At 39.6% G+C, this 22,656-nt stretch overlaps 1 protein-coding gene across 7 annotated transcripts in view; it reads left to right on the top strand.

The window, feature by feature from the left end:
* The window catches only part of mcf2l2 (MCF.2 cell line derived transforming sequence-like 2), a 399,475-nt gene that overhangs the window by 314,766 nt on the left and 62,053 nt on the right, over window positions 1-22,656 (top strand). For all 7 annotated transcript variants that reach the window (XM_028794595.2, XM_051923916.1, XM_051923915.1 and 4 more), the window contains exon 20: window positions 111-203. In XM_028794595.2, the coding sequence (XP_028650428.2) occupies window positions 111-203 (93 nt within the window). The remainder of the gene's footprint in view (window positions 1-110; window positions 204-22,656) is intronic.

Raw genomic sequence — 22,656 nt, 5'->3', positions numbered from 1 at the left:
CTGAAAGAAAATTTATGTTCTAAACAGAAGGATAACTAGATTTATACCCAGAAATTAATCAAGGTGCATATTGCTTTAAGCATATATATATTTTGCTATTAATTACACAGGAATGCCAAAGAAAACTGGATCATAAACTTGCCCTAGATGCTTATTTGTTGAAACCAGTCCAGAGAATCACGAAATACCAGCTTCTACTTAAGGTAACTTACCAAACTAAGCCATTTTTATACTTAGAAGTCCATTTTCACAAGGATATGTTTTTCAGTGTTCAGTACATATAGTAGTTCAAATTATACACTCTGATCTGTCTTAATTTTTGATTGCAGTGCTGTACATTGTTCCTCAGTCTTGTTGGAAATGTCTCATTTCCTCCCAAATTCTGAAGATGTACAAATTAATTTACTTGACCTCTACTGCAACTTGGACCTATATAGTAAAGAGTGGTTGTGGGTGCTCTGCAACAAGCTAGAATTTTTAAATATGGTATTTAAAGAGTGGCAGCTGCATGGAGTATATGTGTGTATATACAACTGCACAATATTTCAGTCATCATTTGTGTCTGTGTTTGGGTATTTTCAATGGATTTTACATGTGCTGTTTATTTTTATGTAACTCCTCCAGACTGATAGGCTTAGAAACCGGTATAAATTTAGAAAAAACATATAGTTTAAGTAAAATACAAAACTAGCAATATGCAAATAAATGTACATCTATTTATGTATTTACAACATAAGTTTCCCAACTCTTTCTGTTATTATTTAAATGTTGTACTGTGCATCTGTATTTAAATTCTTTTTTATCCAAACTAGTTACAGTGGAACCTCGGTTCACGACCATAATTCTTTCCAAATCTCTGGTCGTAAACCAATTTGGTCGTGAACTGAAGCAATTTCCCCCCATAGGATTGTATGTAAATACAATGAATCCGTTCCAGACCGTACGAACTGTATGTAAATATATTTTTTTAAAGATTTTTAAGCACAAATATAGTTAGTTACACCATAGAATGCACAGTGTAATAGTAAACTAATGTAAAAACATTGAATAACACTGACACAAACACCCAGGCTCCCTGCTCAGCTGCACGCGCAGGCTCGCTCTCTCTCTCTCTCTATCTCTCAGCAGCACGCGAGCCCCCACCCCCTCTCTCTCTCTCTCTCTCTCAGCAGCACTCGAGCCCCCCCCTCTCAGCAGCACGCGAGCCCCCCCCCTCTCTCTGTAACATTGCAGCAGTTCGCGCTATAGCCTTACAATCTGATCGCTGTATAAACACTTTTAAATGAGTTTTAAGCACCGGGGGAAAAAAATGAACATTTGAACAAATCCAAACTTTATTTAAAAGCCAACCAAGAAAGTAACATTACAGGAGTTCACGCTAATAGCATTACAACCCGATCACTGTAAACACTCTTTTTAAATGAGTTTTAAGCACAGGGGGAAAAAAGGAACATTTCAACAAATCCGAACTTTATTTAAAAGCCAACCAAGACAGTAACCTTGCAGGAGTTCACGCTAATAGCATTACAACCCGATCGCAGTAAACACTCTTTTTAAATGAGTTTTAAGCAAAGGGAAAAAATGAACATTTGAGTAAAGAGAAAAGTAACATTGCAACACTTTCTTCACACCACTCTTCACTTGCTTAGAAGCCATGGTTAACTGCAAAAGCACACGAAATACTGTAGAGCACAAAGAGTTAACAGGTAAAGCACGCACATCTGACTGAGAACAATGAACAGGGAGAGGCTGAACACATGTTTAAATACAGTAATCAGCACGTACGAACCGGAAGGGAAATGAAATAGAGCGCAAAGAGTTCACAGCGAAAGCATGCACGTGCAAGTACGCACGTCTGACCGAGAACAATGCAACACGTGCGGAAATCATCGGCGCGCACAAACCGAAAGGGAAACTGGCTTGTTCGTATACCGAGTGTGTGGTTGTGAACCGAGGCAAAAGTTTGGCGAACTTTTTGGTCGTAAACCGAGTTGTACGTGTACCGAGACATTTGTGAACCAAGGTTCCACTGTATTACTAAAATAATTTGCTTATATTCAGCAATTATGCAGAACGAAAATAAATAGGAAAACAAGAATGAGCTCATTAAACCATTGAATGAGCAAAGTGGTACAATAATATGATGCAAAGTTAATTCGTCAAAAGGCAAATCAACAGAAAAGGGTCTGTGTGTTCCTATAATATATGGTATAAAGGTGAGCATCTCAGTTTGGTCTTCCTGATAAAGGGTAGACTAATGAAAGTGCAAAACTCTGAAGAACCCTCACATTACCTTGTGAAGTGTGCAGTGAGTATTTGTCAGTCTTGAATGAGTTATAAAATCACACGGAAATATTTTGAAAATAATCACTGTCAAGTAAGAAAACATAGTTTGTAACTAGAGAAAATTTAAGACCATTATACGATTGTTGTCCAAATTATACCACAGCGCAAGTAGAAAATTCATACAGAATGTCCAAAAGAACGTGGCCCCATCCAAAAATCTATCTTGATGGAGATAATCATACCTTAGATATATAACTTTAGCTAAAGGGCAATGACATCCATTGGAAGATAGCTAGAAAAAACACATGTTGTGATTTGGGGATCCCAAAGTATAAGTGTCAGTTACACTACTGGTATCATTTCAGTATGTCTGTGGAGTACTTAGTGGTGTGAAGTTTAAAGAGAGTCAGTACTACAGTTAAAAAAGCTCAAACGAGTGATCAAAGAAACTAGTGATTATATAAATAAATTCTTAACACATTTTTTTGAAAATCATTGAGTGGAAGATAGCAAATGTCCTATTACTTTAAAAACTGAACCAGAACATTCTAGTAACTCCAGGGAACATGTTCAGTATGGTAGGAAATCTAATGGAAAAATTAATCGAGAGATTGTTGAATTATCATGACCTGGTTTTTGTTTTAAATCTTTTACAGTTGTAATATGTGAAACTTTATTTTGGAAGTTTTAGTGAACAAGAAAACTTGAGTGACATTTTTTTGTTTTGATGCATTTTTAATATGGTCTAAAACTGATTGTGTTTTTCCATGGTGGAGCTTTGTTTTTTGTGGGCACATTTTGTGTCTGGATTGCGTATGTAGTTGCTTGGTAGAACAGACAGGAATATGCAACCAATGACATTACTGTGAACATATAAAACTCAGGGATATGAACTTCCTGGTTGCCTAAGTCTATGAATTCAGTGTAAAACCTCACATTTGTTGTGTGCTTGTAAGAAAAAAAGTGTTTTGTGGTTTTGAAAAATTTCTGTTATTATCTATCCTATGTCATGGGTCTGTTTTTATTAACTGTTTTGGCTATTGATGCTTTCACGCTGTCATTTAATTCATTTTCTGGTTAATGTTCTGGGCTTTGGTTACTAGTTTCTTTTCCTCTCTGGTTACAACTTTGGCTAATTCTTCCATAACCAAGTTCTCCCTAGTGATTTCAATTTCAGAACATAGCTATTGCCTCCTTTGGCAGTCAACATATGAATAACATGTACTGTATCAAACATGGCTGTATTAGTGGACATTCATCATTGTTGTTGTTTATTGCGTACAATGGGGAGGACTGAACTGTCAAAAAACATGTCTCTGCAGAACTTAATTATTTAAGTTATTAAGTTACAAAATTCAAAAAAACAAAAGAGTTTAAGAATGTAAAATTCTAAATTCAGAAATCTAATAAAAAAGCAAACAAATAGAAACCATATGTTAATTAACTAAACAGCAGCAAAATAAACATGGACGTCAAACATGCATAAAATCTAAAAGTACAAAATTTTAAACCAAACCAAAAAAATTGAAAATGCTAAATTGCGAAAAGACAGAAAACGTACAGAAGTGCAAAGGAGAACCATACAGCAAACTTGCAAAAAGAGGCTATGGGACCAGTTGTCTCTTAATAGTCTTCAGGTAACTGTGGCTCTATTGACCACAATACCTTACAGCTGTAAACTAATTAGATGTCCCACCCAGCACTATCAATTAACTTAGTTATAAGAACTAAAATAACTAATAAAAAAATAAAAACTAGTGAAAAGTAATTATCAGTGGGATAACCAGAAGCAAAAGTGCTGGAACTATTACCAACACAAACAGAAAATAGGAAAGCAGGGACAAAGACCTATAATATTTCTAACAAACATGAGTTAGTAAGGGCAGATTATATTTGACCTTAGCATTATGGTGGTGATGTTGATTTTTGTGCCTCAATGATTGTTAAATATGTGTTCTCTGGAGATGTGTGCTCCTCATAGGGTTATTTGTTGCATATTGGTCTGAGGCGAGGGTTTGGAGAAGAAACAATGCAAAAACACCTTTATAATAATCTTTCTAAGTAAATATAGGAGGAGCTCATCTGGAATGCCAAGACCCACTCCTGGAACTAGGCTTTGTGGTTGTGTTCACTGGTAAGCACCTGGTGGCAGTTTGATCTAGGTAGCCTGGTGAGGCTGAGCTTGACAAAGCTATTTGGAGCAGCTTCAGGGGCTCACCATTTTGAGAGTGAGCAGTGAGTGTTAGTTACCAGTTCCTTTCACGTGACAAGAAAATGTGAGACAGATCCAAGCATACCAGACTCTGGCAATGGAAACTTACTCTTGGGATGGGGAACATAAATTCTCTTGCAGCAAAGGTCCCATAAGTAAAATATATATATATATATATAATATACTGTATATTGTGGCAAGCGGCTGGGGGTGGTACTCAGCCGGGACGCCCGGAAGGACCAACGGAAGGATTATGTCTCCTCCGGACCACAAGGGGGCGACCGCCCTGGTGGCTATGGGGACCACGGGAAAGGAGCATGGAAGCTCAACCCTATAGGGGCCCGTGGTCACCGCCAGGGGGTACCCAGATGCCTGAAGAGCCCTGGCCCTCAGCACTTCCACCACACTCTGAAGTGCTGGGGGGACGAAGACCAGGGAAACCCGGAGTGCTTCCGGGTGCACAGCCGGCACTTCCACCACACCAGGGAGTGCTGGCAGAGGCTCGTTGGGAGGCACCTGGAGCACGTCCGGGTGAGGAAAAAAGGGGCCGCCTCTCTCCATTTGATGGCTGGAGTTGGGTGGAAGAAGACGGAGCTCAGAGGAGAGGAGTGGAGGCGGTCAGGAAGAGAGAGAGAAAGGCATTGAGAGGGGGTGTTTGGTACGGGGTACTGGGTTTTGCGGGACACTGTAAATATTGTACAGAATGAATAAATGTGTATATATATATATATATATATATATATATATATATATATATATACATATATATATACTGTATATACACATATCTATACATAGCATTGGTTCTGGAACCGTATTTCTTGAGTAAATTTTTTCTCCCTCCTACTCTGACTATGCACCATAAGAGAGGCCCCAGGAGGGTGGGAAGATACTCAGAAGACCTAGCTGGCTGTCTTAATGTTTGAATTTGTTAGGTGAAAAAGACAGTAATTTCAGTGTGACTTTAAGTTATAGAGGATAGAACTGTTCTTTTTCATGATCAAATTTTTATTATCATTAATCTATCAGATCCCAAAACAGAGCACATAACACAATTTTTGAAAAGAATTAAAACAAGCAAAAATAATAAATATCCCACCAATCTGCAAACAACCTAATTTCCCCCCAATCCCCCAAATCAACCCATTGTCATACTGAAATATATTGAGTAAATTAAGATTAGAGAGCGGGACATAACTCCCAAGCCAGCTCCATTGGTAAGAAAGTGAAGAATACATTGAAAAAATAATGACTTTAAGAGCAAGGTCGGTACACTTGGTATTCATCATCTAATCCTGAATCAGCTTTACAACCAACTTCCACCTTTCAGTATTGGAGCACAGAGAGGAAAACTTTGACTGTTTTGTTCCATGTGTGTGCGTAAAAACTGCTTAGAGTATTTAGCCTTTTTGAAGACATTGTATTCTGTCTTTAAAAGAGTACCATCTACTTATTCTGTAGAGATATGTGTAGCAGTGTGATTGGGAGTAGTGGCCTGCCTGATCTGAGTCTAATCTGTAAATTGTTATTGGATTTTTGTGCTAGTCATGGATTATCCATAACAAGTACCATGTTCAAATACATGTTTACACATTAGTGTAACTAGACCCAGAGTACCATGATCCATGGGTCATTGACCACCTCAGTAGGTATGTCATTTAATCTGAGGCTATTGTCAGCATTTGCCTCCAGTGAAATCACAGAGTAAACTAATAGCACCTAGAAGACTAGAATTCTCCACAAGAGGCAAAATCCTCAGGTGCACCCTTACTAATGTCAAACAAACCTAATTATTAAATTAATTAATTTTTTTATTAATAGATCAATAAGTACTAAACAAGAATAATCACAGGCAAGAAAATAAAAATATACACAAATAATTAATCAATACATAAACATATATATTATATTTTGAACTAAATAGGAAACTTAATTTGAGTCAAATAAGCAAAATTAGAATTAGAAAGCTTTTATTGTCATTGTAGCAGTACAATGAAATTGTAAAATCTACACCTGTAAATGGTATAAGTACAACAAAAAACAACAAATAATATAAAAAGCACAAATCCTATAACAGATTAACCACATACATAAATAAATAAGGGACGGAAATTATTATCCACTAAAGTAATCCTCATACATACTGAAAAACAAATTGTAAAAGTTGTATGAGTTTTTAAAATTTAAAATTCTGATGGCCCAAGGATAAAAACTATCTGCAGATGCTCTTGTACAGCCTGCCGTAGGGCAGTAGTGTGAAGAATGAGTGGCCAGGATGAAAAGAATCTTTACTGATTTTTTTTTTTTTTGGCTTTCTGGAGGCATTGGTCACAGGAGATATCTTCCAAGGAGGGCAGAGAACAGCCAATGACTTTCTCTGCCATGGATATTACCCTCTGCGGAGCTTTCATGTCTGCTGCCGTACAGACAGTATACCATGTTTAAATACAGTATACGAAAACACTCTTGATGGTTGAGTGGTAGAAGATGAACAGCAGCACCCTTCATTTCCACTTTATGGAAAAGTCTCAGGAAATGCAGTTGTTGCTGGGACTATTTGACAACCGCCAGAGTGTTTGCTGTCCAGCAGAAGTTCTCAGGAAAGGAGATGACCCTCTCTACCAGGTCCCCATTGATACAGAGTAGTGCTGGCTCTGCTTTATGCCTTCTGACGTCAATAACCATCTCTTTAGTTTTGCAGGTGTTGAGTGAGAGATCGTTCCTGGAGCACCACACTGACAGCTTCTGCACCTCATCCCTGCATGCTAACTGATCGTCACTGGTGATGAGACCTACCACGGTGTCATCGGTGAACTCGATGATAGTGTTACTGGAGTATTTAGATGTACAGTCATACTGTAAGTTTACAGGACATAGAGAAGTGGGCTTAGTTCACAGCCCTGAGGGACTCTGGTGCAAAGTATGATGGTGGAGGAGCTGTGAGGCCCAGTTCTAACAGTTTGTGGGCACCCAGTGAGGAAATCCTTTATCTAAGTGCAAAAGGAGGGGGAAAAGTACAGCTTATGCAGCTTATTAATTAGTATGCTAGGGATGATTGTATTAAATTCCAAGCTGTAATTGACAAACAGCATCCTTACATAGGTCCCTGAGTGTTCCAGATGGCTCATCACTGTATGGAGGGCTGTATTGATGTCATCCTCCGTGTGTCTGTTTGATCTATAAGGAAACTGGTCAGGGTCAGAGGTGGGAAGGAGGCTGGCTTTGATGTACTGAGCAATTAGTCTTTCAAAACATTTCATGACTGTTGACATGCAATTGGTCTGTATTCATTAAGGTTACTGTTGACTAACTTTTTAGGGACAGGGATGGTAAATACCAACTTAAGACATAGGGCAACAGTGGCTTGTGTCATTGACAGATAGTGAGGACTCCTGCCAACAGGTCAGCACAAGCTTTAAGTACCATTTCAAGCATGCAGTCTGGCCAGGCATCTATTCCTCGGATTCACTGTCTTGAGCAACTGTCACACTTTAAGTTCCTGAAAAGTGAGTATGTTGCAGCTGGGGGAGACAGCAGGGTGTATGTGTGAGATCATTTTGCCTCAAAGTGAATAATGAAAATATTTAGTTCCTCTGCCAATGAGCATCAGCACAGATTGGCACATTTGATCTGCTTTTGTAGTTGATGATTTGTTGTAATCCCTGCCATGAGTTATTATGTGTCAGATAGGCATCTGCCTTGCTCTTATAGGTCATCTTGGCAGATTTGCTCTTTCCTGCTGTGTACTGGGCCCTATCCCCTAACCTGAAGGCTATGTCTCGGGTTCTCAACAGAGACTGAGCCTCACTGGTCATCCATGGTTTTTGGGTGGGGTAGACCCGTATGTGTTTATACAGTACTTAATATAGCCTAGTACAGCATCTGTGAGCTCCTCTAAGTCTAATTGTTCAAATATTGACCATTCTGTTTATGGAAAACAGTCCTGCAACTGCAAGAGGGCTCCCTCAGGCCAGGTTTTGATAGTTTTTATGGTTGGCTTGATTTTCCTCCAGTGGGGAGTATTTGCTGGGATAAGGAGCAGTGTGAGATGGTCAGACAAGTCCAGATGTGGGAGAGATAGGGCTCTGTAAGCATGCTCTAAGGTTGGAATAAACGCAGTCCAGTGTGTTTCTCCTCCTAATGGAACATTGTACTCATTGTGCAAATTTGAGGAGCACAGTCTTTAGGCATGCTTGATTAAAATCAGCATCTACAATGTGCACTCTGCCGGGATAAGCTTGTTGATGTTTTTTGATCATATTGACTCGGCAGGCGAGAGCCGAGCTATATATAAACAGCAATAATGATCACTACTGTCAGCTCCCTTGTCACATAGAAAGGTCTGCATAAAACTGTTACTGCTTCCAAATAAGGAGAGTAGAGTTCAATCTTATTGTTTGAACACCAGTCATTGTTTATTTATACACAAATAACCCAATCCCCAAACCAGTGCTTCACCCAAACCAAGCCCCCAACCCCCCCCCCCCCCCAAAAAAAAAGTGTCCGGGAGGAGCGAGAGCAGCCAGGCTTTCATAATGATCATCACACAACATTCACAAACATAGAGCTTTTTAGCTATCAATAATTCCAGATTGTCTAATTGGTGGACAATGGATCTGGCGTTTGTGAAAAACAAACTTGGTCTCCAGGGAGTTTACTGTATGTGGCAGCTTCCTTAGTCTAACATGCGCACTAGTTCTTACCGGGTTCTTGCATGGTAAATCATGCAATGTTTCAGTGAAGTACTGAGTTTTGAGCATCCCTATTGTCAGACCTTAGGCCTTTATCAGAAGCAGCCCACTAAAAGATTCCAGGCACCCGTCTTTAGTATATATGACAGTACTGTAATAGAATTTTGTCAGCATGAATTCTCCTTAAGTAAATGAAATGCTGAAACAAACATTGCTGGAGGTATGGAAATAACGTCTAGAGTGTTTCTCCCTGGAGATATGAGCAACAATTCCATATGGCCACGCATTGAGGAAAATTAGCAGTCTCTGTATAGTTTTGTGCTGGGCGGTATACCGGTTCATACCGAAAACCGGTTTTTATTTTTTTTATGATATGGATTTTTCTTATACCGCAACACCGGTTTAAATTGCCTAAACGACGTTCGGAACGTGGCGCAGCGGGAAACTGTTCAAGTGGAGACCTTTTTCACTGCTACACCGCTAAACACAGATTTGTTGCACTAGGGCTCTTTTTCACTGCTACACCACCAAATAGTGGGCGGTAGCATAGGTATGCCGCGTGGTGAAAATGGACAGAGAGCATTCCGAAACTGAACTAAAAGTAAAGATGAACAGAAGAACTTTTGCCAAAAAAAAGGAGTCACGTCCGTCGCCTGGAGATACTTTAGTTTTAAAAGGTCAGATGTGTAAATACTGTTTCTATACTACTGGATAATACTGCAAGCCAAGTTGTACTTGTTTTTGTACTTGCTAGTGTATGTTGTGCTTGTATTCATCCTGCGATGTGCTGGCGACTCATTCAGAGATGGGCGCAACTCTGAATGGATGGCATAATTAAACATGTATAAAGAAGATATTTTTAAAGTTCTGAACACTCCGTCGGCTAAGTTAATAACTAGTTTTAATTTCACAAAGACGTTTATCGTGTGGTGATTGGTAATGTGGAGAAAGAAAAAGGAAAGATAGGAACTGGGGTTTTGGGAGAGAGCAGGAATATCATGAAGTGAATGGATTCTGTGCGGTGATTGCTGCAGGCGCCTGCTCTTAGTGCGGAGGAAGTCAGTTTAAGAAGCGTAGTGATTAACGACTGGGTCGGGGAACACTTAACACAAAGTATTTGATGTGCTGCATTAACACTAGAATTACCAGAGTCTACGAAAAAACTCGTAGATCCGTCCCACCTTAAAACCGTTCTCACCTCTCTTTTGTCTTCTAAATGTGCCGATTAAGAGGAGCAGCGAGCAGCCGGCTATTCCACCCCCCACCGTCACTGAACGTTCACTAAGTTTTCCCAGCTCATGGCTTGTTTGATTATCTGGGAGTGACTGAACTGCTGGAGTTTTAGAATGAAAATAATAGATCGCTATTTGGAATACATGCATTTCATGCGTGTTCCGTTCCTACAGTAATCTGTGTAAACACATTGCTAAAACAGAAACTTTTTCATATTTTAGTAATAAATGTTACAAAATGTAGGCATAAACCATAGAATCTGTGAAGCCTGAAGTCCAAACATCAAATAAACATTTTCACAAAAGGTTCAAGGATGATGCAACAGCTTCCGTGGCTTAACGCTACGGTTTGCTGACTTGGGGCACAACAGCCCTGTCGTGCTATAGAGACATGAGTTCGATTCTCAGCTTTGAAGGAAGTGTTTTTTTTTTTTTTTTCCTCAAACGGACATTGAATTTATAAATTGGTATGCACTGTAAATCGTTATCTTTAAAATGTCAATCGCGGTTATTTCTGTTGATTAATTCATGCTTTTTTACTTAGAGTCAGAACAGGAGCTTTTTCTGCTTATTCAGCTTCTGATCTGACTCAAACAGCGCCAGTATAACTTCACACCCGATCTGACGCTGTTCGTTTTCAAATAATATTGCATTACTTCGACGATGTTTTCTGATTGGTACTATTCGCGTCATAAAATGATTTCTTCAAAACGTCACATATATTTGTCTCTTTCTTTTTTTAAAATGTGCGTTGTAGCACGCAGCAACTGGCCACCTGCATGTTCTCGCGCACACTGAATAAGACAGCGCTATATGCAATCATCAGATTCAAATGTTAACAGTTATATAGCACAGAATGGAAATCAGCAGTTCTTACCATTGCACCACGCAAGCTGTCATATCAACCGCCTACTGTAACTTGCTTTCTTTTTTCTTCGGTTATAGTCTTGAATAAAAGTGCACTTGTTTTGTTATACTTTTACATCAACATATGTTCCTGTGTTTGAGCTACATGGGCATGCTCAAAAAATACACGTATAATGCCACGAAAAGTGCATGCAGACACTTCAGTTCGCAAGCATTGGTACGACAATGCAGTCACAAGTACACTGCAGAGCTTTAGCGCGTCTTTATGTGAAAACAGCAGTATCAGATGGGGAGTGTCTGATGATTGCACATAGCGCTGAAGTTACTGCTCTTTACTATGCTTTCCTCTGCATGTCCGGGAGTACAAAAGAAACAGCATACAGCAACACGTGGGGACTGGCAATATTGGGGGAAAAAAAACACGTGGTCGTATGTATCGTGATACACTGCAGAACTATAGAGCGTCTTTATGTGAAAACAGCAGTGTCAGGTAGGGGGCGGTAGGGAAGTATCCTGAACGCGACTGAGACAATGAAAAGTGAATTTAAAAAAAAAATAAAGCTAACCTTTACAAATACCATAAATTACACCGGCTGTTACAGACTGAAATCAAATGTATCTTTTTATTCTAAAATAGTGAAAATAAGAACACTTCTCAAAATGGAGTTGTGCAGGATCGAACTCACGACCTTTGGATTCCCAGTCAGCAACTGATACTGTTGCGCCACGGAAGCAGTGATAGCTAATGCGTGTCAAAGTCGCACACTAAGGCGGCTTTTTTTGGTGGTGGCTTTTTTTTTTGTACCTTTTGTGAAAGTGTTTCTTTGATATTTGGACTTCAGGCTTCATACATTATATAGTTTATGCCTACATTTTGTCATTTGCTACTAGAATATTGTAAACCGTTTCTGTTTTAACAATGTGTTTACACAGATTACTGTAGAAATGCAACACATATGAAATGCGTGTGTTCCAAATAACAATCTTATTATTTCTACTCTAAAACTCCACTTCACTCCCAGATAATCAATCAAGGCATTAGCTGGGAAAAGCTTGTTTACGTTCTAAGTCGTTGGGGGGATGGAATAGCCGGCTGCTGGCAGCTTGTCTTTATCAGTACATTTAGATGACAAAAGACGCTGGCGGAGAGGTGAGAAGGGTTTTAAGAAGCGATTTAAGGTGGGCCGGATCTACGAGTTTTTTCGTAGGCTCTGGTAATTCTAGTGTTAACTTGTGACGGGGTTTGAGAAAATCTAGTAAATTAAACATTGATTTTAGGATGAAGTTTAGTTTACAACATTCTACTTTAATTATAAAATAAACTATGAGAATAAAGTGGAAATGTCGACTTTAATCTTGACATAGTCAACATGTCGAATTTATTCTCGACATATAGTTTGTTTTTTTCTTCCGTGTCCATATTTTTTTTCTTCACAGTGGCCCTAATGCGCTTCCATAGGGCTATACCACAAACAGCATTATAAATGCAAGTTGCAGTTTTTATTATTTATGTATATAGCTTAGCTTGAAGCAAGGTCCATATTAATGCAGTTTGCCTAAATGATGGTACAGTTGGTAAGATGTCATCATTTACATTTACATTATTTAGCAGACGCTCTTATCCAGAGCGACTTACAACAGTGTTTGTTAGTTTTTTTTTTTCGCATACCCCTTGGGGTCAGAGCGCAGGGTCAGCCATTGTACAGCACCCCCTGGAGCAATTACAGGTTAAGGGCCTTGCTCAAGGGCCCAGCAGAGTAGGATCTCTTTTGGCAGTGACGGGGATTCGAACCGGCAACCTTCGGGATACCAGCGCAGATCCTTAGCCTCAGAGCCACCACTCCGCCCTGTTGCACCAAGTCATCACCAAGTTGCACTTGTTTTATTTTATTTTAATTTGGTGAATACTGTGTAATGCACCTGGGCTTGAAGCCTTGAAGTAATGGTGCAACTATCAGTAATACTATTATGTATTTTATTGTTATTATATATTAGTTTAAATATTATGCAGTTTAATGATGGTAAAATTGTTTAAAAAGTCACTTTAACGTGTCAGTGGACAGAGATTGTTAACATTAACAGAAAGTGTAGTTGGTTTACAAAAAATATTTACTACTAGCGACTTGGCGCACGCTACGCTGCGCGTTGGATGACCACAGTTGAAGGACTCCCTGTTTAAACGCGGCTGCCAGTCGTGAACTGGGTCCTTCATCGCACCGCATTTGATTTTTGCATGGGAAGCACAATTTCAAAACAAAACCCATGATTCACGAAGTGTGGGACGCAGACTAATCAGAATCGTATACATTGTGTAAATGGTTGTAAGGAAGAGGAGGATCATACCGTTGAGGACGTCCTGTGCTTGTCGAGGGGGCATGTAGTGGTACTTCATTCTGCAGAGTAAAGCGATGTAGGTCATTTGAGTGGTCTTCATTAACTTCGTCAGTGACATGCAGCACTGTGTCATCGCGTCCGTCACCTTCATTGCACATAGTAATGTCTGTGGAGTCACACAATCCCGTGGCATTCGAGTGGACAGAGTCGAGTACTTCTTGGTAAACAACATTCTGTGTGAAGTATTTATTAGTATCTTGTAGTAATTTCTCTTGACTTTTGCAAGACAATATTTTGACTTTCACTTTTGGAAAACGTTTTCCTCTGGAGAAGGCGACATAGAGCTGGCCATGTGTGAAGACAGGCTCAGGTAGGAATATACCTACAAGATGTAGTGTTTGACCCTGTACCTTATTTATTGTAATAGCGTATGCCAATCGGAGTGGGAATTGCCTTCTGTGCATGTCAAAAGGCAGGTCAGTCATCCATAGTATCGAGACCTATCCTGGGGATGAAGACGTGTTGACCACAGTGTTTACCAGTGATTATGTTTGCTTCAAGTAAGTGGTCATGCGTAATGTGTCCTCTCTCTCTGTAGGAGTTTGTCTATTACGGTTGTTTTGCAATCGTAAGGACTTCTCGTCGGGTGTCTCATTGGCACGCTTTTGCCTCTTTCTTTCGCGATCATGGCGTAATGTGTCCTCTCTCTCTGTAGGGGTTTGTCTATTATGGTTGTTTTGCAATCGTAAGGACCTGTCGTCGGGTGTCTCATTGGCACGCTTTTGCCTCTTTCGCGATCACGGCGTAATCTGTCTTCTCTCTCTGTAGGGGTTTCAGTTGCCTTTCATTGTGCGGCAGAGACGAGTCGTTGAGCTAATCTGTGTGAATGCTGAGTGTCCGTTTCTTGCGAGCGACTGGCACGCCTTTGCCTCTTTGCTTCGTGATCACGCTGTAATGTGTCCTCTCTCGCAGCAGCAGGTTCAGTTGCCTTTCGTTTCGGCATTGTTCCGTAAGGTCTCCTCCGTACAAGTGCACATGGGTATCTGAAGACGGAAAGGCATAGTGGGCCGGAAGGGAGAAAATAGAAAATCATGGCTTGAAACACACGAATTGGTGACCTGGGGAACCATCCGACTCAGACGCGGGGCTCGAAATACTCACGTGCACAAAGGGGAAAGAACGGAGGGGGGTAAGCAGGAATTCTGAGAGGGGAAGGACTGGGGCTTTTCTACGGGGGCGGCTATACAGCCAAAAGGAACCCGGACACGGATGCCGCGCTGGGCTTTTATTATATAGATTTATTCCTTTTCTAAGACATGTTCAGTGCAATCCAACTTTTGACAAACACCTCTGGATATTTTACTAAGTCTAAATGCCTCTTTGGATGGTTGAAAATATGTTGTCAAAATCATAGTTTAAGCTTTTGCAAAATTTGTTCAATTAAATGTTCTATATTTTGACTGCATCTGTCATGCAATGTGATTCCTTCTCTTTAGTGCCACCCCCTTGAAAACTATCACTTTATGGGGCCATGCAAACCTGGATTAATACTTGTGTGCACATTAAAATGTCTTTTTGTACGATGTACAATTCTCATAACAGTCTAATACAGAGGTTCCCAAAGTGGTCGATATCGACCCCTTGGGGTCGAAATAGATTTCCCAGGGGTCGACATAAACGAAAACTGATTTTGGGGGTCGACGAGGTCTAAAAATCGACCCCTATTAATTAACACAAGTTCTTATTTGAAACTTTCAAGATACTGTATAAGTTGTGTTACGTGTACCAACTTGTTATAAGAATGACTAATATTTTAGTAGGAAGTATCATTGTTGTACTTTTAAAAAACTCAACAAGTCGATAAGCGTGCACAAGTTCGTACAAGATGAAAAACTCGGCAAGTCAATAAGCGTGGACAAGTTCGTGCAAGATAATGAGTTCGAGCGTATAAGTCTTTCGGGCACGTTTTGACTTGTTCTGTATTTGACGCATATACGTGATTTAACACAAACGAAATCATGATCAAGTTCAAGTCCAAACATGCTCCTGATATTTTACTATATAACAAGCTTGCACTCTGCGGTGGGTTGGCACCCTGCCCGGGATTGGTTCCTGCCTTGTGCCCTGTGTTGGCTGGGATTGGCTCCAGCAGACCCCCGTGACCCTGTGTTCGGATTCAGCGGGTTGGAAAATGGATGGATGGAACAAGCTTGCACTTAGGTTGAAAGTTCATTTGCGTTTTGAAATTCGTTGGAGCTTGAATGATAATATACTCATCTACTAATTTATTTCAAGAGATTACAAAGTGATTACATAGTTAAATAAAGTGAATTAAAATAAAGTGATTGAAAAAGAATTTACAAAGTGCTTAGTTACCTACGCGCGTTTTATTATTGTTTTTTTAAGTAGTTTCTTAAACATATTTTTTTTTTTGATTTGCAAGTTTACTGCGAGTTTTATGATAGCAGACACGAAAAAAAAATGCAGACAATACAGTTTGGACTACTTGAAGTTTGGATTTATTCCATCTCTATCAAATCAACACTTGCCGATGTGTCTCATATGTCAAAAAGTATTCAGTAACGATGCCATGAAGCCTTCAAAAATGGAAGACCACTTATCAAGAGTACATGCTGACAAAAAAAGTAAGCCCTTGTCATTCTTTCAAGCACTTAAAGAAAAACTAGAGAAAAGGCCATCCATAAGATCGATGTTTGCATCATCATCTATGCAAGACGTTGATGGTTTACGAGCGTCCTATAATATATCTTTACTAATAGCGAAGTCGGGGAAACCCCACACAATTGGAGAGCAGCTTATTTTACCAGCCATTGCGGAGGTCCTCAACAATGTATTGCACAAGCCCGCACATGATATTATAAAGAGAATTCCTTTGAGCAATAACACCGTTCAGAGACGAATAGACGAGATGGGTCGCGACGTGGAAAACATTTTATGCAATTTCTTACAGACCAACAGATTCTCTCTCCAGTTGGACGAGTCTACATTACCCGGCAATGAATCTCTGTTGTTAGGATATGTTCGATATATTAAAGATGAAAATATGTGCCAAGAACTGCTTTTTGCTACATATTTAGAGACTGATACCAGAGGAGAATCGATTTTTCAGGCCGTGGAACGTTTTTTTACCGACAAAGCAATTCCATGGAAGAACATTGTTTCTGTTGCGACTGATGGTGCCCCATCTATGGTTGGTCGTCATTGAGGTTTTATAGCTCACTTAAAGCGACAACTGCCTGAGGTACTGGTCATTCACTGCGTGATTCACAGACAGCATTTAGTAGCAAAAAATCTGTGTCCTAGCTTGCACCAGTCTTTACAATATGTTATAAATGCTGTCAACAAGATTCGAAGCAATTCTTTGAACTCTCGGTTATTTGCTCAGCTATGTGAGGAAAACGACGAAGTCTTTACTCGGTTACTTCTGCACACTGAAGTTCGCTGGCTATCAAGAGGCTCTTGCTTAGCAAGATTTTCAACTATTTTTGAATCTGTGTTGGAGTTTTTACAAGAAAAAGATCCGAATTTGAAAGAAAATCTGAACAATTGTAAAACAGATATTTATTACTTGACTGATATCTTTGGTATGTTTAACAAAGTTAATTTGCAGCTGCAGGGTGACGATCTCAACTTGATTAAAACAAAATCAATAATATCGGCCTTTGTGGGTAAACTTATCCTTTATAAACAAAATTTAAGCAGAAAAGAATATTCACAGTTTCCGCATTTGTCAAAATTACCAGAAATGCTTCAAGACGATGTTATTTTATCATATGTCACTCACTTGGACGCATTACACAAGGATTTTACTAAGAGGTTTGAGGATCTCTTAAATTTACAAATTCCTCAATGGATAATAAATCCGTACAATATCACAGCCATGGAAGAAGCTAATGTGATAATGCAAGAAGAGTTGATCACCATCAGCACAGACGAGGAGCTTAAGCAGAAGTTCAACCAAGGCTATCAGAAGTTCTGGTTGCAGCGCAACATTGAAACACAGTATCCTGCATTGTGGAACATTGCTGAAAAATACCTTATCGCTTTTCCATCATCATACCTAGTCGAAAAAGGCTTCAGTGTGGTTACAAACATTTTGACAAAACAAAGAAACTGTTTGAAAATCAACGAACGCGGAGATTTAAGGCTGCAACTCACCAATATTGAACCAGATTTAGCTAGATTGGTAGAAAGTCACCAGGTTCATCCATCACACTGAATTTTTTATTTTTTTATCTTTACTTTGCGATTTAAATGTTTTTTTTTTCAAAAAATAATTACCTACTTAAGTATTTTTACGTAATTTATATTAATAATTATTAATTACACTTGATATTTACTGAATTTTATGTCTATTTATTTTGTTAAATTTTGATGAGAAAATGATGTCAAGTTTACTCACTTAACCAACCGCAAAGCTTTTAAATTGGTAAGTATTTTGTATCAATAGGAAAAAAACTAGAGAGAGAATTTTTAAAGTAATTTGGCTATGGGGGTCTGAGGTATCAGTTCATTTTGGAAAAGGGATCTCTTGCCCAAAATAGTTTGGGAATCCCTGGTCTAATAGGTTATTCTTAGCCAGTCTACTGCAGTAATTGCAGTGGAAAATGTGGTTAACATCCACTCATGCATGGGGAAAAAAATACCGTCTAATACCATGAAACCGGCAGAATTTAGAAAAATATCGTGATATAGAATTTTGGTCATTCCGCCCACCTCTAGTATAGTTCCCTACCAGAGATGTGGTAAAAGACTCTGGATAGCAATTAATCAATAACTAGCTCTGATATTAGTTGGTTGAAGTTGAAGTTGTAGGTTGTACAACAGTCCCACAGGTGCTGCGGTGGCTGTGGCAAGCACAATTTATTGTGTGACAATCCAGTTTCAGACATGGATTTGGCTAATCTGGGACTTTTTCAATGCTGTTCTAACAATATTCCAGCCTTTTGGGTGTTTCCGGTTCATATAGATGTTTGTCCATTCATGCCCATACCAGTGTAGGTACATATGCTTCAGCTGTTTATTGTTGATTGTTAGAAGCAAGTCTGTCAGATAGTTTAATTGTGCTACCAATTGTGTTGATCAAAGACTGGAACACTTACAGTTGGAACACAATTGGAACATCTTCAATGTGCACAAATATTCTGATAATAATGTTCATGTTTCAGTAGTGTAAAGCAAGACTGGCATGATAGCTGCATTAAAGACTATAATCTTTATATTTAAACTGATATTTTAATTCCACCTACACCATAATAGGCTTTCAAATGTCAGTTAAGCACTGCCAGTCTCGTCAGCAACTTCTGCACATGCAGTATTCCTGACACAGAGATTCTGGAACCTAGGTATTTTAATTGATCAACATGTTTAATCAGCTCAGTACCAACAGATAACATAGACATGACCTTTGTTGTCTTTATGGAGCCTGGGCATTCTTGCTGTATTATAATGGCTGGCACCTCTTGTGCCTGCTGCTCCCATTCAGGCAATACTGCAATGTCAGCAGTCAACCTCCAAAGCAGTGTTTGAGAAGATCCAGTCAATTGCAACATTGAAAAGTCATTGCAAAAGCACACACCCTTGACTCAATAAGTTTTGGACAGTAAAGAAGTCAATTATTTTACCTTTCAACTTCACCTTGCAGGGCTTGCTGCCCCAGGAGGGCTTTTTATATTAAATTCATGTGGAGTTAGTTAATCAAAGGTACTTTTAAAGTTGATAAATATGACAATGGTCTTTTTACAATGCTGCATGTCTCCTCGAAAAACTTGTCTTACTGAAAAATGTTTGTAAGTACAGCTTCTACCAGGTCTGAACCCACACTGTAGAGTTAACTCTCCCAAACAATGTAAGTGGGCCCTGATCACTTGTGCAAGAACCTTCCCTACAAAGGATAGAAGACTAATGCCTCTATAGTTCTTAGTACTGGGTTTTGTCACCTTTCTTAAATACAGTACATGAATAGTATCAAACAAATTGCTGTCTTGAGGTAGTGCCATTTTGAGCTTTTTATTCTCTACTGCAATCACAGTTTAGTTGATTTATTTTCATTTATGAAAACTGCAGGTGTGGTTGGATTATGTAGTGCTTGCCCAAGGCAAAAGGTTAGACTTTTCTTTTTGGTCTTTACCCCTCTGCCTGTTCCAAATGATTGATCCCTGATGGTAAGACTTCGTTGGTTACTCTTACACTTTCAGGGTTCAGAAAAGTTTGATCACTGTACCCAGCAGATCCCTCCATGTTTGCAGCTACACATTATTCAAAAATGCCTTCCTCTCTCTTCTCAGCTTGGTGCAGATCAGGTTTGTTAGTTTATTTGCTTTTGTTTGATCCATTAGCTTGGAAGCATTGCTGTTTAGTGTGTTGTTTTGTTTTTGTTTTTTTAAACAGCTTTTGTTCATGCAGCCACCACAACTTCCACCAAGGCATTTCTAACTTTTATCTACTACACTTCAGTGTCTTTAGAAGGTTGGTCTCAAAGAGGCTGAAAGCCAGATTGATATCACTGTTATTGGAGCATGTACAGCTGCGAACAGGGAACTCAAAAGAAATTAACTTACACCTCAGAAGTTGGTGGTCAGACCTGATCTTAGTGCCACATAGTCCTTGGACTTAATGAACGTATGATCTGAAGTGTTGTCATCCATCCATCCTCTTCCGCTTATCCGAAGTCGGGTCGCGGGGGCAGCAGCTTGAGCAGAGATACCCAGACTTCCCTCTCCCCGGCCACTTCTTCTAGCTCTTCCGGGAGAATTCCGAGGCGTTCCCAGGCCAGCCGGGAGACATAGTCCCTCCAGCATGTCCTGGATCTTCCCCGGGGCCTCCTCCCGGTTGGACGTGCCCGGAACACCTCACCAGGGAGGCGTCCAGGAGGCATCCTGATCAGATGCCCGAGCCACCTCATCTGACTCCTCTCGATGCGGAGGAGCAGCGGCTCTACTCTGAGCCCCTCCCGCATGACTGGGCTTCTCACCCTATCTTTAAGGGTTGTCATCTTACTAAAAATTAATCTATCATACTGGCAGAATTTAGTGCATGAGTACCAAGTAACCTGGAGGATAGGTCAGTACCTAAACCAAATATTGCAAATGAGTTGTACAAAGCAAAGTAAATTTCTTTGTCATTTATGGTGCTGCACCCATACAGCCCAGCGAATGATTAAATTGCCTGTTAGGGCATTGAAATCTTCTAATGTGACCTTTCTTTGGTATGTCGTTCATGGTATTTTGGATTGCAGGGTAAAAGAAGTCCTTATCACTGCTTAGTTGGAACTTAAACCCTAATCACAGTGGCGGGTGTAGGTCCAAGGAGAGTGAGCAATACAGTTCAATTTCAGATAGCTTCAAAGCATGTGTCAGATCTTTTGGACTTCTCATGGACAAAGAAAACAACTCCTCATTAACACTCCGCTACACCATAATAAAACACGTGCATGTTGAATGAAATCCATATTGTAACCTTCTTTACTGCAGTAACTTGGCAATACTGTACTGTATTTAATAATAACTGCAATATTTAAGCCAAAACAACAAGGTTAATGTTGTATTTTAGGATCCAAGTTTTTTCCGTTTTGCCTACTTGAGCCCCAGTCTGTATATTCCAAGTGGTCAAGCTTAAGCAGTTTGTTGGTATCATTGTCTATCTGCCAGGAGGCATGGCAAATGTCTCTTTGAAGGGTGCTTAGTGTACTACCTTACCCAGAGGAATGGCAAAAAAAGTCCTCCTATGGCAGAACAAAAATATGGAATACCATCCCTCTTGGAGGCATGGCTAGACTCATGCAACAGCCCTCTTGGAGATGCAGCTGAATCATCTGGAATTCACTCTCCTGAAAGAATGACATTTGACAAAGGAAATTTTCTTCCTGGAGGCATTGGAACACCCCCTTTATGAAGGTGACACACTGTGTACTAGAGTCTCTGGAGCATGGACCTGCAGGCAAATCCTGTGGATGCACTTGTAAGATACAAATGTTCCAAATGGGTGCATAGAGGATTGGACCTCCAATTGATGCTTTGAGAAAAAATGTATTCAAAGCACAAAAAATATTCAAAGTCTGCAGGTACAGGTGAATGAAGATAGCACGAGGTGCCTCAGTATGGTATAATACCTTTGAACCTCTGCTGGTTCATTCTGGCTTATTTATTTATTATTAAAATTATTTTTCTTATCATGAAACAATTTTATCATTATTTTGTGATGCCACATTGTATTGCCAATTTGTGTTTGTCTGTTTTAATGGGCATCATCATTTTGAGACTTTAGTTTCATGGTGCATTTGTATTCCATGGAAGTGTGGGACAGTGTCTTTAAATTGAGAAACTGGATTGGTGTTCCATATTTTTCAAAAGGTGAAGTAGTCAAACAGTGGATGACCTTTTTGTCCTTACACAGATGTTTGAAGAGATTTGGGTTTTATGTAAATCTTTAATAAGCATGCTTTATGGACTTGGAAAGCTTATGAGTATTTACTCTGTAGTACTGCATTTGTAGGGCAATAGTTTGTGTTTGCATACTTGGTATTAGGTCCAGTCTATTCAGTATAGGTGTTGGCTACTGACAAAAGTGTATCTTCTGTCCTCTGCTGTCCATGATCTTCATGAATAGGGTATCAAAGAGCAGAAGAGGCTTGGATAGTATCCAGTTTGGTAATTTAAGGGTTGCAGCTATACTGTTTAAAAATTATATTGCTCTCTCTGTCTTATCAGACCATGATCTCTGGAATGCACTGGAACTGTTTACAGCTGCCTGTGATACAATTGCAATGAAAATTAAAATCCCCAAATGTAAAGTCATAGTCCTCTCCAGGAATATAATGGCTTCTTCTCTACAAGTGAGATGTATGAAGCTGACCATGGAGGAGGAGGATTTTAAGTACCCTCGACCTTTATCTCACCTGAAGTTAGAGATGATCCCAAGATTTACCAAGGAATAAGTGCAGTGGATGCGGTTTTGCAGACATTTTACCTGGCCATGCTGCTAAAGCAGGTGCTAAGAGCTGCTTTATGGATTG

The sequence above is a fragment of the Erpetoichthys calabaricus genome, chromosome 2 (genome assembly GCF_900747795.2).
Source record: "Erpetoichthys calabaricus chromosome 2, fErpCal1.3, whole genome shotgun sequence".
In the NCBI taxonomy this organism is placed as follows: domain Eukaryota; kingdom Metazoa; phylum Chordata; class Cladistia; order Polypteriformes; family Polypteridae; genus Erpetoichthys; species Erpetoichthys calabaricus.
Note: the sequence above shows the minus strand (reverse complement) of the source record. Positions and strands in the feature narration are given on the sequence as shown.